At 43.1% G+C, this 12,845-nt stretch overlaps 1 protein-coding gene across 2 annotated transcripts in view; it reads left to right on the forward strand.

Moving 5' to 3' along the window:
• antxr2a (ANTXR cell adhesion molecule 2a) overlaps positions 1-12,845 on the forward strand; it is an 83,470-nt gene that overhangs the window by 32,580 nt on the left and 38,045 nt on the right. Inside the window, exons 12-16 of one of the 2 annotated variants that reach the window (XM_029440411.1) lie at positions 48-143; positions 5,645-5,695; positions 6,655-6,744; positions 9,071-9,241; positions 10,277-10,357. In XM_029440411.1, the coding sequence (XP_029296271.1) occupies positions 48-143; positions 5,645-5,695; positions 6,655-6,744; positions 9,071-9,241; positions 10,277-10,357 (489 nt within the window). Of the gene's footprint in view, positions 1-47; positions 144-5,644; positions 5,696-6,654; positions 6,745-7,540; positions 9,015-9,070; positions 9,242-10,276; positions 10,358-12,845 lie in introns of those variants that run through there. The other variant, XM_029440412.1, reaches the window with a different exon arrangement.

Raw genomic sequence — 12,845 nt, forward strand, 5'->3', positions numbered from 1 at the left:
CATTATTGATGAATAAACTCATGACTTTTGTCATTTTCTCCCTGTAGTCGGATGGTTTTGCGGTGGCGATAGTCTTCCTGGTGCTGCTGATCCTCGTCGCTCTGGCCCTCATGTGGTGGTTCTGGCCTCTTTGCTGCACAATAGTGAGTGTTGCTGCACTGCTCATAGCATCTTCAGCTGTGGGCAACCAGAGCTACTGATTCATTTACTCTGGTTTTGCATGGAGATAACATCACAGTTCTGTGCTGACACAAACATGCCAAATACTTCTTATGTTGCCTGCAATCAAAAAATAATGGGATATTACTCGCTTCTGCCTTTCTCTAACTCTGATGATGACAAACATCCTGTTGTGGCAAACGCAGCTCGTCTTAAGAAATCGTTTCAACTGAAAACAGTTTTTTCTTTGATCGAATTGTAGTTGGGGATGGGGTCGAAGGCATGTGAAGTTTATTCCCCAAAGCGCTAACCAGCAGGTCAGTGCCAGGTTTGACTGTGTCCGACTCCGAGGCCGCTCTATGCAGCCGGCTCTGCATTGTGCACCAGCTGGCTGTGAAGGGAAGTGGTGTCGAACATCTTTTCAGCCCCTTCACCTCCCGTTTACCTCGGTCATCCGCGGTGGCTTAGCAACACCACAGAGGAAGAACCTCAAACAGGAAGTGAAGAACCCACATCCTGCGCACGAAGCTCTGAGAAGAGATGAAGTAATTTCATGCAAACGAAGTGTGTTTGAAAACCAATGGAGAGACGAGCAGGAGGAGACTGTGAGTGACAGACTGCACGAACATTAACAAAATCTCTGTTTGCCCACGACTAACATTGGGCCTACCTGGGGACCGAAGTGATTAATAATAATCACAGAGATTATTTATGGTTTAATCACATTTGAATCTTTCATGCCCATGCTCCATCTTAAAATACTTTCTCTGTTTTGGTAAACAGAGAAATCTTTTTTTTTCATTCCTGTCAGTGTTTTGTTTCAGCTGCTGTTTTTGGCACTGAGTTAATTTGTAGATCTTACTCCTCGTATTACTATTGTTATAATTAGTATTTTTCTCTGGTGATTACTTACTTCCTCTCCTGAACAGTATCTCAATCTGGAGAGGAAAGTATAGAGTGAATGTTTTGCTTTGCTAAATCAGAGTGAAACGATTTCAGCAAAGCTCCTGCACACCACAGAGTCTTCTTGACGTTTCAGTGCTTCATCAAGTAAGATTTCTTTAAACAGCCCTGGCACCATGCATATCAATTTGACCTGGGAGAAACCCACCAATCAGACCACAGCAACAACGCTCTATTACATTAAGTTCATTTGATAATGTAGAAATATTGACGTTATATCTTTAACTAAAACAACGTACCAACCAGCCAAAGTGACCAAAATGACCACAATATGGTAACTATAATAAAGGTAGTTAAGAATTGAAAGTAGGTTTTCAGGAGCTTTAAGTGTTTCTCTTTAACCTTAAATATTCCCCACCAAATATTCAACAACAAAAATTAAAGCTTTGAAAAAAAACCATCCTTAGTTATTACTTTAAAAGGAAGCTAATCTGCGTCATTGGGACTGTGTGGTCGGGGTTTGATCAGATTTGATTGATGGCGTCGGCAACAAAAGTAAACAAAACATTAACTGTCATAACATTTTCACTCAAATATTATTTAAATTCTCCTCATACACCTCAATAACCTGACTTTGTACGAATGCAGGGAGGTGCTGTTGCTATGGTCCCGGTGCTGTTGCTATGATCCCGGCGCTGTTGCTATGATCCCGGCCAAATGAAGCCTACCTCAGCAGTAGGGACGGGTACCAACGTCCAGTGCTAAACTGGACCAGTTGATTAATTAGTAGTTCATTAATCAGATCTGTTGCTCATCCTTGTTCGTTCATTAATTAAACATTTAACATTTTCAGTTCACCTACTTTTTCCTTATTGTCATTAGTGTTGCGTGAGTAACTACAGCTAACAGAATGTGAACCATGACATGAAGTGGGCAGGTGCTCTGCAGAGTGGCCCATTTAAGCACTGATGCACCAAGTTATACATTTTAGACCCACTAGATTTATGGAAGAGCTTTGATTAGAGCACCAATAAATATGGATATCATTAAGCAATATCGATATCTGTATTAGGGCGGCACAGTAAATCTAAAATATTGCAATATTCAACAAAGTTAAAAGCACGTTTTCTTCATATCGCGCACTGGTATTGATAAAATGTGCTACTACTCACGACTGATCTGCGACAGAATGGTTGTTAATATTGACTTGGGTTCAGAGGCTCTGGCCATTGTCTAAATGTGGAGGTTCGAAGGTTGTTCATTAATTCCACAGATCGCCACATGCTACTGGTCCCTTGTGAACAGGTGGAACCTGAGGCTCTGTGTAATTAACGAATCTTGAATCTGCAATGAAATGCCGAGCTCTCTTTCATTGTTTTCCTTTCAACAACTTGCTTGTGCTTGATGGAAGATAATTCTTTCTTAAATACATTGTTTAAACTTCTCTTTAGTCTGAATATTCATGAAAACTGCTCTCATCGCCTTTGGAAAAACAGCCTCACCCACTTAACCGTTTACAAAAATCCACAGCAGATTATCGTTTGGGGCTATGAGAGAGGGGCTGCAGATGGTGCACCCTGGTCTTTTTCTGTGTCCCTGCATTTTTTCTACTGATCTGATAAAGGCAAATTTTACCCTCCACCACCGCTTCCCGCACACCCGCGCCGCCCCTTAAATGATAGACGTCACCTGGCTTTGTGGACCTGAAGGGAGCCCTTCCAGGATGAGATGGAAGCATATTTTGGAAAACCAACAAAGGCATTAAAATGTAAACCCCCTGCAGCATGTCTGGCCGCGGACGTGTTTGTCTTGGTGGAGAGAGCTGCTGTTGCCTTCCATCGAGGGACGCGGCAGAAGAGGAGGGCCATGTGTGACTTGTTAATATTTAAACCCCCAGTCTGCCAGGTTTCAGCAATCGGGATGAGGCCACACAGACACACACACACACTCACACACACACACACATGCCCAACCTCTTTCCCACAATCCCTCTCTCTCTCTGTCTCTCTCGCACATGGAATGATGCCAAGAGAGAGGTCATACAAGCTGTGGAGTGGTAATTTCTTTGTTTATGATTTGTTTGGAAATTAAACTCAGAATGGCGTGGCCTTTAGTTCAAATGAAAGGATTCAGGGTCGGAGATGTAGTTTTGAATTACATCGCCAGTTTATCCAAATAACAACGATTCACTGCTAAATTGGATGCACTTTTGTACACATTTTCAACTCAGTTGGTGCCTAATATGTTAATAATCTCAGATTACATGTTCAAAGTTGTCACCGTTGCTCTCCGATGCAGAACCTTTATCTTATGTTGTGTCTGTCCCCCTCTATTCTCCACAAAAAGAGTTAATCTTTCCGTAGTTAAAAGGAGAAATCATTTTAAAATTTCCAAATATGCTACCTGCTACTGATCCGTCACAATAAGCCTCCCGAAACAGCTTGACACAACACGGTTTGAGCTTGAGGTTGGGAATGAACGGATTACCAAGTCCCATTGGACAGTTGTAGAGACAGCCATATGGGGACGATGCCCCGAGCTCCTCTGATTGGTCCGATTCCCCCCGGAGTCGTGACTGCGGTGGTGAGCCGCTTGGGCTGATGTCAGACGGTTAAGTATAGTATAGTATAAGGTTTAGTTTTTAATTACGTCGCTGAGCGCTCCTCAGCACATCTGTCCATCAGGTAGCTGGGAAAGAGCAGCAGAGCGCCGTCATTTGTATAATGCTCTGTTTGTCCCACAATATGTCGAGGAAATCTGCTGCATAATTACTTAATAAAAAGAGATAATCCTGTCAACGTAAGGTGTGGCTGAAATGATGTTAATCACTGAGCGTATGGAGAGGCTACCAGTAGACCTTTACTGGATTTGCTTACAGCCAGTTGTGTGTCAAAGAGCAATTAATTAACCCTAATTGATTATTTTTCATTATTCTAATGACAACAGTATGTGGAGTGTGTGATGGTATCCCTGCGCTTGACAGTGAATGAAACAGCTGTTAGGATCTATGATATGCCATTATTACATTGCTCATTTTTTTCTCCCTCCAAAACCAATTTAGCAAATGCATAACCAGTGATGACAGTGTAGTAGTCTGTCTTTGATGACTAATGGACAAAGGTCTGCCTTGCACTTTGCCGCACACCTCAAGTTGAGAAATGCCCTCAATGTAATTATATGTTCAGTATTTATAGGCCAGCTTCTGTACTCTCGTGCGTAGTGCCAATGTCCAATATTGTGTAAGAGAGAAACGAGGCTTATCTCAGACCAACCGGTACAATCTGGGTGGAGAATCAACAGGAAACTCCTTCCTTTTGTGATCGGCCCTCTGCTGACGAGCAAAGTTCTTGACCTAATTTTCATTATCATTTAATCTTCAATAAACATCGTCATTACACGTGGTGTCTTCAGTTGCTACTTTTTTTTTAAGCCAAAAATATTTAGTTTACAATATCGAACAGGACAAAATAAGTAAATTGTCATATGTTGTAAGTTGGAAGCAGACGATGGGCCTCATGTAGAACAAATTGTGGCTACAAATGATGTTTTCCATCTATTGACTTATTTATTAATTTCAGCATGGTGTGCTCCTGTCGCATACGGGTCTATGCATGTAGGGTCACTTAAATTCCACAGTTTTCAGAAACCACAGACGGGACCTCTGTGTTTTTGCCTTTGACTTACAACTCCTGAAACCAGGAAACACAGAAGAATAAACTCCACCTTTCCAGCGTGATCCCTCTCACAGATGGAGTGAGTGGCAGTGGTGTCTTCAGCAATCCTACAGTAAAAAGTATATCGTGTATGTGAAGCGTCTGACTGACACCTGACAAATGCCACTGGCTGCTCTTTGCTTTGCCATGCACATCTGAAAAACCCAGTAGAGGCATCTTGTCCTTGAGTGGAATCACATTGTGGACAACCTGCTCCTCAGGTGCCATGTCATCCAGTGTTGTCATGAACAATGCCGCTGGGCTGGTCACTCTGCTGTGGGAGAGGTGTGTCGTGGTTACGTGTGTTCTCTTTTTTTTCTTCCTCTTCTTTTTCTGTGTGTGTACGCTGCCACTCATCATCCACGCAGACGGGGCTTGGAGCCGAGCCCGAGCCTCCTCCTCTGTATCTCATTGGAGCTAATTAACTCCTTAGGACTTTATGATTGGGAGGATTGCTTGGGAGCACTGAACCCCATCCAATTAATTAAGAGCTAAACGGGCAGCAGCGCTCGCCCCAAAGACTCCCCTGTCAACAAGTTGATTTTCAGCTTTTCTTTATTTTGCACAGGGGGCTCCTGATGTTGGTTTACAAGCAGAATCCTTGTAATCAGTAGTCAGCGGGTCGACGGGGTGCCAGCTGCAGTTACAAAGCAGCCTGGTGGCGGCGGCAGCGGCTCCGCTGTGCGACAAGCTCAGGGACGTCTCTGTTTGACTCAGTCACCTGTCACAAATCACCTCCGTCAGCCTCGTCTGTGCTTGTCTTCACAAGGTTCAAGCGTGTGTGTGTGTGTGTGTGTGTGTCTGTGTGTGTGTATACGTCCCCTGATGGACTTTGTGCTGACGCTCTTTTGCTTTATCTGTTTATCCAGGTCATCAAAGACCCGCCGCCACCTCGTCCACCTTCCCGTCCTCCACCACCTGTGAGTACATCACTATAGTGTTGTCACGATGCCAGAATATTTGTATTGCTGCCAAAGTATTGTAGATGAAAAATATAAAATCATCAAGCAAAGTCGCAGAACCAATACAGCATTTCATTACACCGCATTAACAATTATTCATATACAAGATTATCAATGATACAAATTAAGCTTTGAAATGTAGCTTGAGTGAATATTTCCACAGATTTAAACCGCTCTCATGTTTTACTTTAGAGAGTCAGGTTAGTTGTTTCCCCCATGTTGTCAGTCTTTATGCTAAGCTAGGCTAATCCCACTCATGGCCCAACAAAGACAAAGAAAGTGAATATGCATGTTTCCCAGAATTTCGTTTTTAAAGAATGTTTAAAAAGTTGATGCTGGCGTGATATAATTATTTGTCCTTTACTGGAAGATGATATCATCGTAGCATAAAAATCTGTCGACTTTCAGCACATGAGCCAATTATTTAGTTGATGAATTGATAGCTGTAGCAGAAGTAAGGACATGTACAGAAGGGTATTAGGGTCAGGCATAAGGGAAGAAAAGATTTTGTAAGATTATTTGTATTTTGCTTTCAGTACAGTATATGTGCTAGCAGTAGTACTTTGATTCCACTTTATTTTTTAAATGGTATTATAACTCATCTCAGCATTTCTACTTAAATTTAAAAGAAAATCTTCCTCCTCTCATATTTTTCCTCATGCCCGGCCCTAATGCCCTAATACTGTTCCATGGACTTTAGTGTCTCTTCCTTCCAAACACAATGACGTAAAGGAGTCTTTCCTGTTGAGAGGAAGTGCATTCAAATATTGATCAATGGGATTGAAAGAAAATAGAACAATAGCGTGCACGGTCCTGCTCTTCCTGTCTTTTGTCCATGCAGAGATAGATAGAATAAACTGTGCTTATGGCTCCTCCAACTGCAAAACACTTATTTATTTCCCTTTTTTCTCTCGAAGGAGCCAGAGCCGCTGCCCAAGTCGAAGTGGCCGACTGTGGACGCCTCCTACTACGGAGGAAGAGGAGCTGGAGGGATCAAACGCATGGAGGTCAGAGCCTAAATATCATCCCCCGACATATTGCTTTCAGGAGCATGAAACCCTTTCATCACAGTCACAAAGACATGTCTCTAACATTATGTTTGACACATGAATCTTCTTGAAGACGTGGAATGATTAGAGCAGCAAATGTTAAAACGTTTTTAAATCAAATCCAACCAGTAAAAGATAATTTAAATCCTACAAAGATAAAATCCCAGACAGCAGGAAGTCGCACATTTCTGACAGCTGTTATCCTGTAAACCAAAACACTGAATGTCAGCAGTTTTCTATGAAGCTACAAGTTTGTTGAGTTACACGGGCAGCAGCAGGAGGAGGAGGAAGAGGAGGAGGAGGAGGAGGAGGAGGAGGGAGCGGCTGACTGACCAGCCGGCCCGCTGTCCTCGTCAGTCCACTGATGCCTCTGACATGACAGGCCCTGCCATCTCGTCCTTGGCCGTCCGGGCCTGATTGGATCAAGTCATTGCCGGGATGAAGGATTGAGTGCTGCTGTCAACTTGACATACCCACTTCACCACTTCACCCATCTCTCCTCTACCACCTCCCCCCAAACCTCGGCAGCCTCTTTTGTTTTCCGCCTCCTCCGAAGGGAATCCAGGTTTAAAGGCCAGCTCCCCTCCTCCCCCCTCGCTGTTTCCCCCTACCGCTCCTCAGCCCCGAGGAAGTTGGTGGCGTTGCAGGGATTTCCCAGCATCCTCAGGGAGCTCCTATCTCTTGACTTTCTTCCCCATGAGTGTTTGTGATCTGCTAACACGGCTATCCCGTCGCTCTGTTCTTCCTGGAGCAGGTTGATTCCCACCGACAGGCCCATCTCCACTTCTGAAGCCTCCCCCCTGCGGATAGAGGACGAGGTGCTTGTTGAGATCAACCTGCGTCCTCCTCTGCATCCATATTTCCGACGTCATGCTGAGAAAAAGCACCTCCACCTCCACCGCTTTGCCGCTTCCAATATTTCAAACGCGCATTGAGCCGGCTGAGGTGACAACGTATCTTTTATTCATCGCAGCCCGCTCTTTTCTTGATGCGGCAGGCCGGGGATGGATCCCAGAGATGATTCTGAAAAGCTGTTCTATATTGTCACGGCTTAACCTACAGCTTGAAAACTGTGTCGCTAATTAATCACCTCTCCCCATTCATGTGACGGTGGAGTTTTTATCTCCTCCTTGCAACAGATGTGATGAATTCAATTAAAAACAGGACAGCTTAACTAACACACAGGCCTGCATTCACACGCTCACACAATGACACATTATACCACATGTAAATGTGCTTATTATTACAAGCAAACACATGTTTTCAGGTCATTTCATTTCCTTATGGATACATAGTGATAACTGTTGTTCAACTCCCTTCTTACTATAATCACATTCCTGTCAGGGGTGACCCTTAATATTCGACTGCCAATCTCAGTCGAATCATCGCAGTGAAAATGTGTTGCAAAGAAAAGATCATCCCATGCGAGCTATAAGGGGCTCTGAATGTCTCATTTTACATACAATTGCTTTGTTTTCTCCCAATAAATCATGAAATATTGCAGATTTTGTTATAAATATCAGGTTAGTAAACAGTGTTCTGTTTGTCTGCCTCGGCTCCGTTTCAGTACTACGGACACCTACACACACCTACACACACCTACACACACCTACACACAACAAACTGTCAATCAATAGCAAAAAACTAAAAATCATGATTCGACGACAGGCAAGACTTGACCAATCAGATTCGACTATGTAAGTTCTTAGTCGGGGACACTCCTACTTCCTGTGTTGGTTGGTCCTCTGGCTGAAAGTGTGTCCGGCCTCTCCTGACAGCTTATTGGCTATTTAGTAGTTCATGAATATTGACTGATTTGTAATTGGGGCAACTTGCAACTTAAGTGTGTTAAAATACTTATCATTATTATTGCTCATTCTCATGTTTGTTCCCCAATCTAATGAAATTGAAATCCTGAATAGTTTTTTTCTCTTTTTTGTGTGATAACTTTAACTTGGTTTATAAAATGACAAATAAAAAATGACCACCACAGTTTACTAAAGTGCAAGCGGATGTCCTCGACATGTTTTTTTCAACCAACAGACAAAAACAGTATTAACTTTTCAATTATATCAAACAGAGAAAAGCAAAGAGCTCACATTTGACAAACTAGAAGTGGGAAGTGCCTTTTTGCTTGATACATTTTTCACCGACGACTAATCTGTTACTCGACTAATAGGTTCAGCACTAATGTTGTTTTCATATTTTGTAAATGATAAATGTAAAAAGATCGGAGCTCTTCTTGTCTCTTAAATTGGTGCTGTGTGTTGTTCTATCTGTCCAGGTGCGCTGGGGGGAGAAGGGCTCCACCGAGGAGGGGGCCAGGCTGGAGAAAGCCAAGAATGCCGTGGTGTCCATACCAGAGGATTCAGAGGAGCCAATGATTAAACGTCCAACCCCGAAGGCTGCCCCTACCTACCATCAAACCGAGAACAAATGGTACACTCCCATCAAGGTGAGCGTGACAACCTGCAATGTGCAACTTCATATGTTGGTTATTTTGTCTTTCAGCATGAACCTCTCTCAGTTCTCTTCCCTCTATCCCTTGGAGGGGCTACACTCGGCCCACCAAAGGGTCCAATCCAGCCCACCGTATGACTTTGCAATGTGTGAAAATTGCAGAGGAGTCATTAATTACAATTGTTCAGTAAAATGCACTGCTATTCTTATACACTTGTGAAGGCTGAGAGGTGCCAGGTTTCAGGAGCAAGTTAAACAGTGAGTAGCTACTTCATGTAAAATGCAGCTTCAGAGGCTTTTCCACGCTGAACAGAAACCAGCTCTCTGAAAGGAGAACGAATGCTTGTGGTACTGTCACAGTCACATTTAAAGATGTGTGGAGGTAAGACCTTATTGTCGAGGCACTGCCAAAACGTTAGCTTTATAAATGGTTTGTAAGGTAGGGGTTAACTTAACCTGCTTCCACAATAGCTTCCAGCTTAGCTGGTGTAGTGACGTCAGCATTACTACACAGCATAGAAAATACAATCATTTGTAGATCTCAACAAGTTGTTTGAATCACAAAGAAATAAAATAACATATTGTTGATCATTTCCAAAATACATGTGGCTAAAAGTTATGTACGTTTTTAGACCCAAATGTAAATTGTAATGACAATGAGCTGGAAAACCTGAGACATATTGTTGAAATTACACTTATTTTGCGTACAACATCTCAGGCTGTTCATCATCTGGTTTGTAAATAAATGTATTGTTCATTAATTGTGAACATTTTTCAAAACGTACTTGTACTTCTTAACACTAAGAGAAAGGGGGAAAAGTTGCAGTGTCGTTATTAATAGGTTATAATGCAGTGGTTTTACTGGTCCAGCCCACTTGAGATCAAATTGGGCTGTACCTGGCCTATGAACTAAAATGACACCCCTGATCTAACTAATGGTGTTTGTTATTTGATATATTATGCAACAAAATCATCTTAGTTTTCTTACAAGTTCTGCTGAGTTAAAATACCATTTCTCTTCTTCTATCAGGGTCGTCTCGATGCTCTGTGGGCTCTGCTGGGGCGGCAGTACGATCGAGTGTCCCTCATGCGACCCTCAAATGCAGACAAGGTAAGTCAGTGAAGAGAACCTCGACGTTGAGCAGCTCTTGACACTTTTGTTCCCAGTGGAAAATGTATTTGCAGAGACACCTCAAAATACAAACCACACACAATATGCAGAGGCACGCAAGGTTGCATAAACAGTGAAGTGTACGTGGGTGTGTGACTGTAGGGTGTGTGTGGGACACACTAAATCAGCGTCAGTTGCACAAACCGACACCCTGAAGGGAGTGAGTCAAAGTCTCATCAGTGGTCATCAGTGCAGTTTGATGTATTCAGGGATATAAATAGTGCAATTCCTGCATTAGTCAGCAGTGTGCATGGGCTTCTTTTGACTATTTAAAGTTTCTGTAACCGTTCTTTAAAAGCCCTAATCCTCAGTATGAGTTGTTCTATCCTTCCAAATCTGTTGAGTCGCCACGATTACAGTTAAGAACTCATTATTGTATTGCAGTATTGAATTACAGCTGTGGAGGTACAATCATCTGTGTAGTGGCTCTCACAAGAGGAAGCTGCTGGCACGAGTTTAGCATTGTGTTGTTGTTACCAAACTGGGCCGATGTGAGCTGCAGCTGCAACAGCTCACTGAGGGAAGCATGACAGGGACGGCCAAATATGGTCAAACTCGAGTAAAAAGGAAACATCTCGGCTCCACGAACCGACACACTGAAACCCGACGCCTTGCAGGCGGTTAAGAGAGCACACTGCTTACAAACCGCCACCAAGTCAGAGTTAACCAGATGTTTTGATATGTTGTTAGCTTTCTAAGGCAGCAGTTAATCTAACAAACCACATCAGCTGCTGTGGACACTGAGCTATATGCCTAATCTCAAAATGAAAAGCATGCTTTAGAATCACTTTGCAGAAGGTTGTAGAGTGATGAGAATTTGGATTTCAATTCTTGACCAGATGTAAGGCCCAGAAAGAGATTTTCCTCTTCTTATGAAGTCCCCGCTACAATTTATTTTGGCAGTGGTTTGTGAATGAAGTAAAAATGGACTCGTCTGCACATTCATACCTTCTGTATAACTTTAGTCCCTGACGTCTTTTATCCACAGTGGCCACTTATGGTTCCTGTTCTGAGACCTCTTTAAAGAGGAAGATGGTCATAAGAGTTTGAATGTTTCCCAGAATGATGTCAGACTGCAAACGTCTCAAGTGAAATAACGTTTGCTGCTCTGTAGAACATGGATAAAACCAGCCAGTGTGAGCCAGCTGTGAGCCTGCCAGTTGCTACTCAGGGACTCACTGTGCTCTTTAGAAAAACTCAGAATGCCAGAAGATGCACAACAAAAAAAGAAAAGAAATATGGACATTCAAAGTGGGTGGCTCCGGACGTCACACATCTTGGCAGTCCCGACTCCTGGCTAATCCAAAAAATGGGCATCGAGGTGGAACGTCTGTGGAGCTGAGGCGGCCTGGGTGAGGCAGCAGAGCAGACAGCTAGCGTCTAGTGACATGTGAAGGTTCCCACTTGTCACTCAAAGTGGCCACGCCCCTACTAATGCATAACTTTAAGCGTTATTATAATTTGCGGACGAGTTGTATAAATATTCCTCCCCGTACAGTTGTCATGAGCAGGGCAATTAGCTATAGAGACCAAAATAGTTTTTTGTACCAGGCACTGTAGAGCATTTTAACATGGAGGTCTCTGGGGATTTACTCTCTTTTAGAGTTTTTAGCTTAATTTGTTATCATTGTAGGTTGCCACTTGATTAAACTATAATAACTGAAGTGCTGTCAAAAACAGTAATATGTCAGAAAGACAGCTCTTGACCTGCAAATCACCAAATCAATGCGTTCTTTGGTATTCTCAAGCAATACCCGTGTGTGTCAGTTGTGTGTGTGCTGTTGAAACTTCTCTGTGTGAGAGCACGAAGAAGTATGATTTGAGTTGGATCAACTACCATGATGAATTGTTAACAAATTGATAATATTTTCTGGTTGCATTTGTATCGTGTCTTGAGGCTTAATGATGAGGCCAGGGTTTTCATTAGATGACCAAACCTGCATATTTTCCTGCACTACGCTTTCATTTCATGTTGAAATAACAACAATTCCCCCGCCCAGTATTCATCCAACTGAGTTGTTAAGCAGGAAAATGCAGATTGTGGAAACATCATGGCTCCCACTATGTGAAAGATGAATTTAATAGATGTTCCCACACAAGCAGTCACCTCAGTCGCTCCGAGCAAACTGTTTGGAAGTGTAGGAAACGGAGAGTGAAGCCCACTGGTGACTAAACCAGTGGTGTCAAAGCACTTAGGATGGAAGGGGACGGGGAAGAGAGGCTTCCAGCGGAGTCCCCGATATCGCTGGCAGCTTCACTTCATTCACATGCCGATCTCCGCGCCAAACTCCACTTTTAAGTCTTTGATCAAGACTGTACGCAGCGGACACAGGAGAGAATCAAACAGCAGGCCACAAAGGCTGTGTGTGTTTGAAGTCACATCTTAACGGATCAGTCGACGACAGTGAATGGAAACTGAATATTGGTG

The sequence above is a fragment of the Cottoperca gobio genome, chromosome 9, assembly GCF_900634415.1.
Source record: "Cottoperca gobio chromosome 9, fCotGob3.1, whole genome shotgun sequence".
Lineage (NCBI taxonomy): Eukaryota > Metazoa > Chordata > Actinopteri > Perciformes > Bovichtidae > Cottoperca > Cottoperca gobio.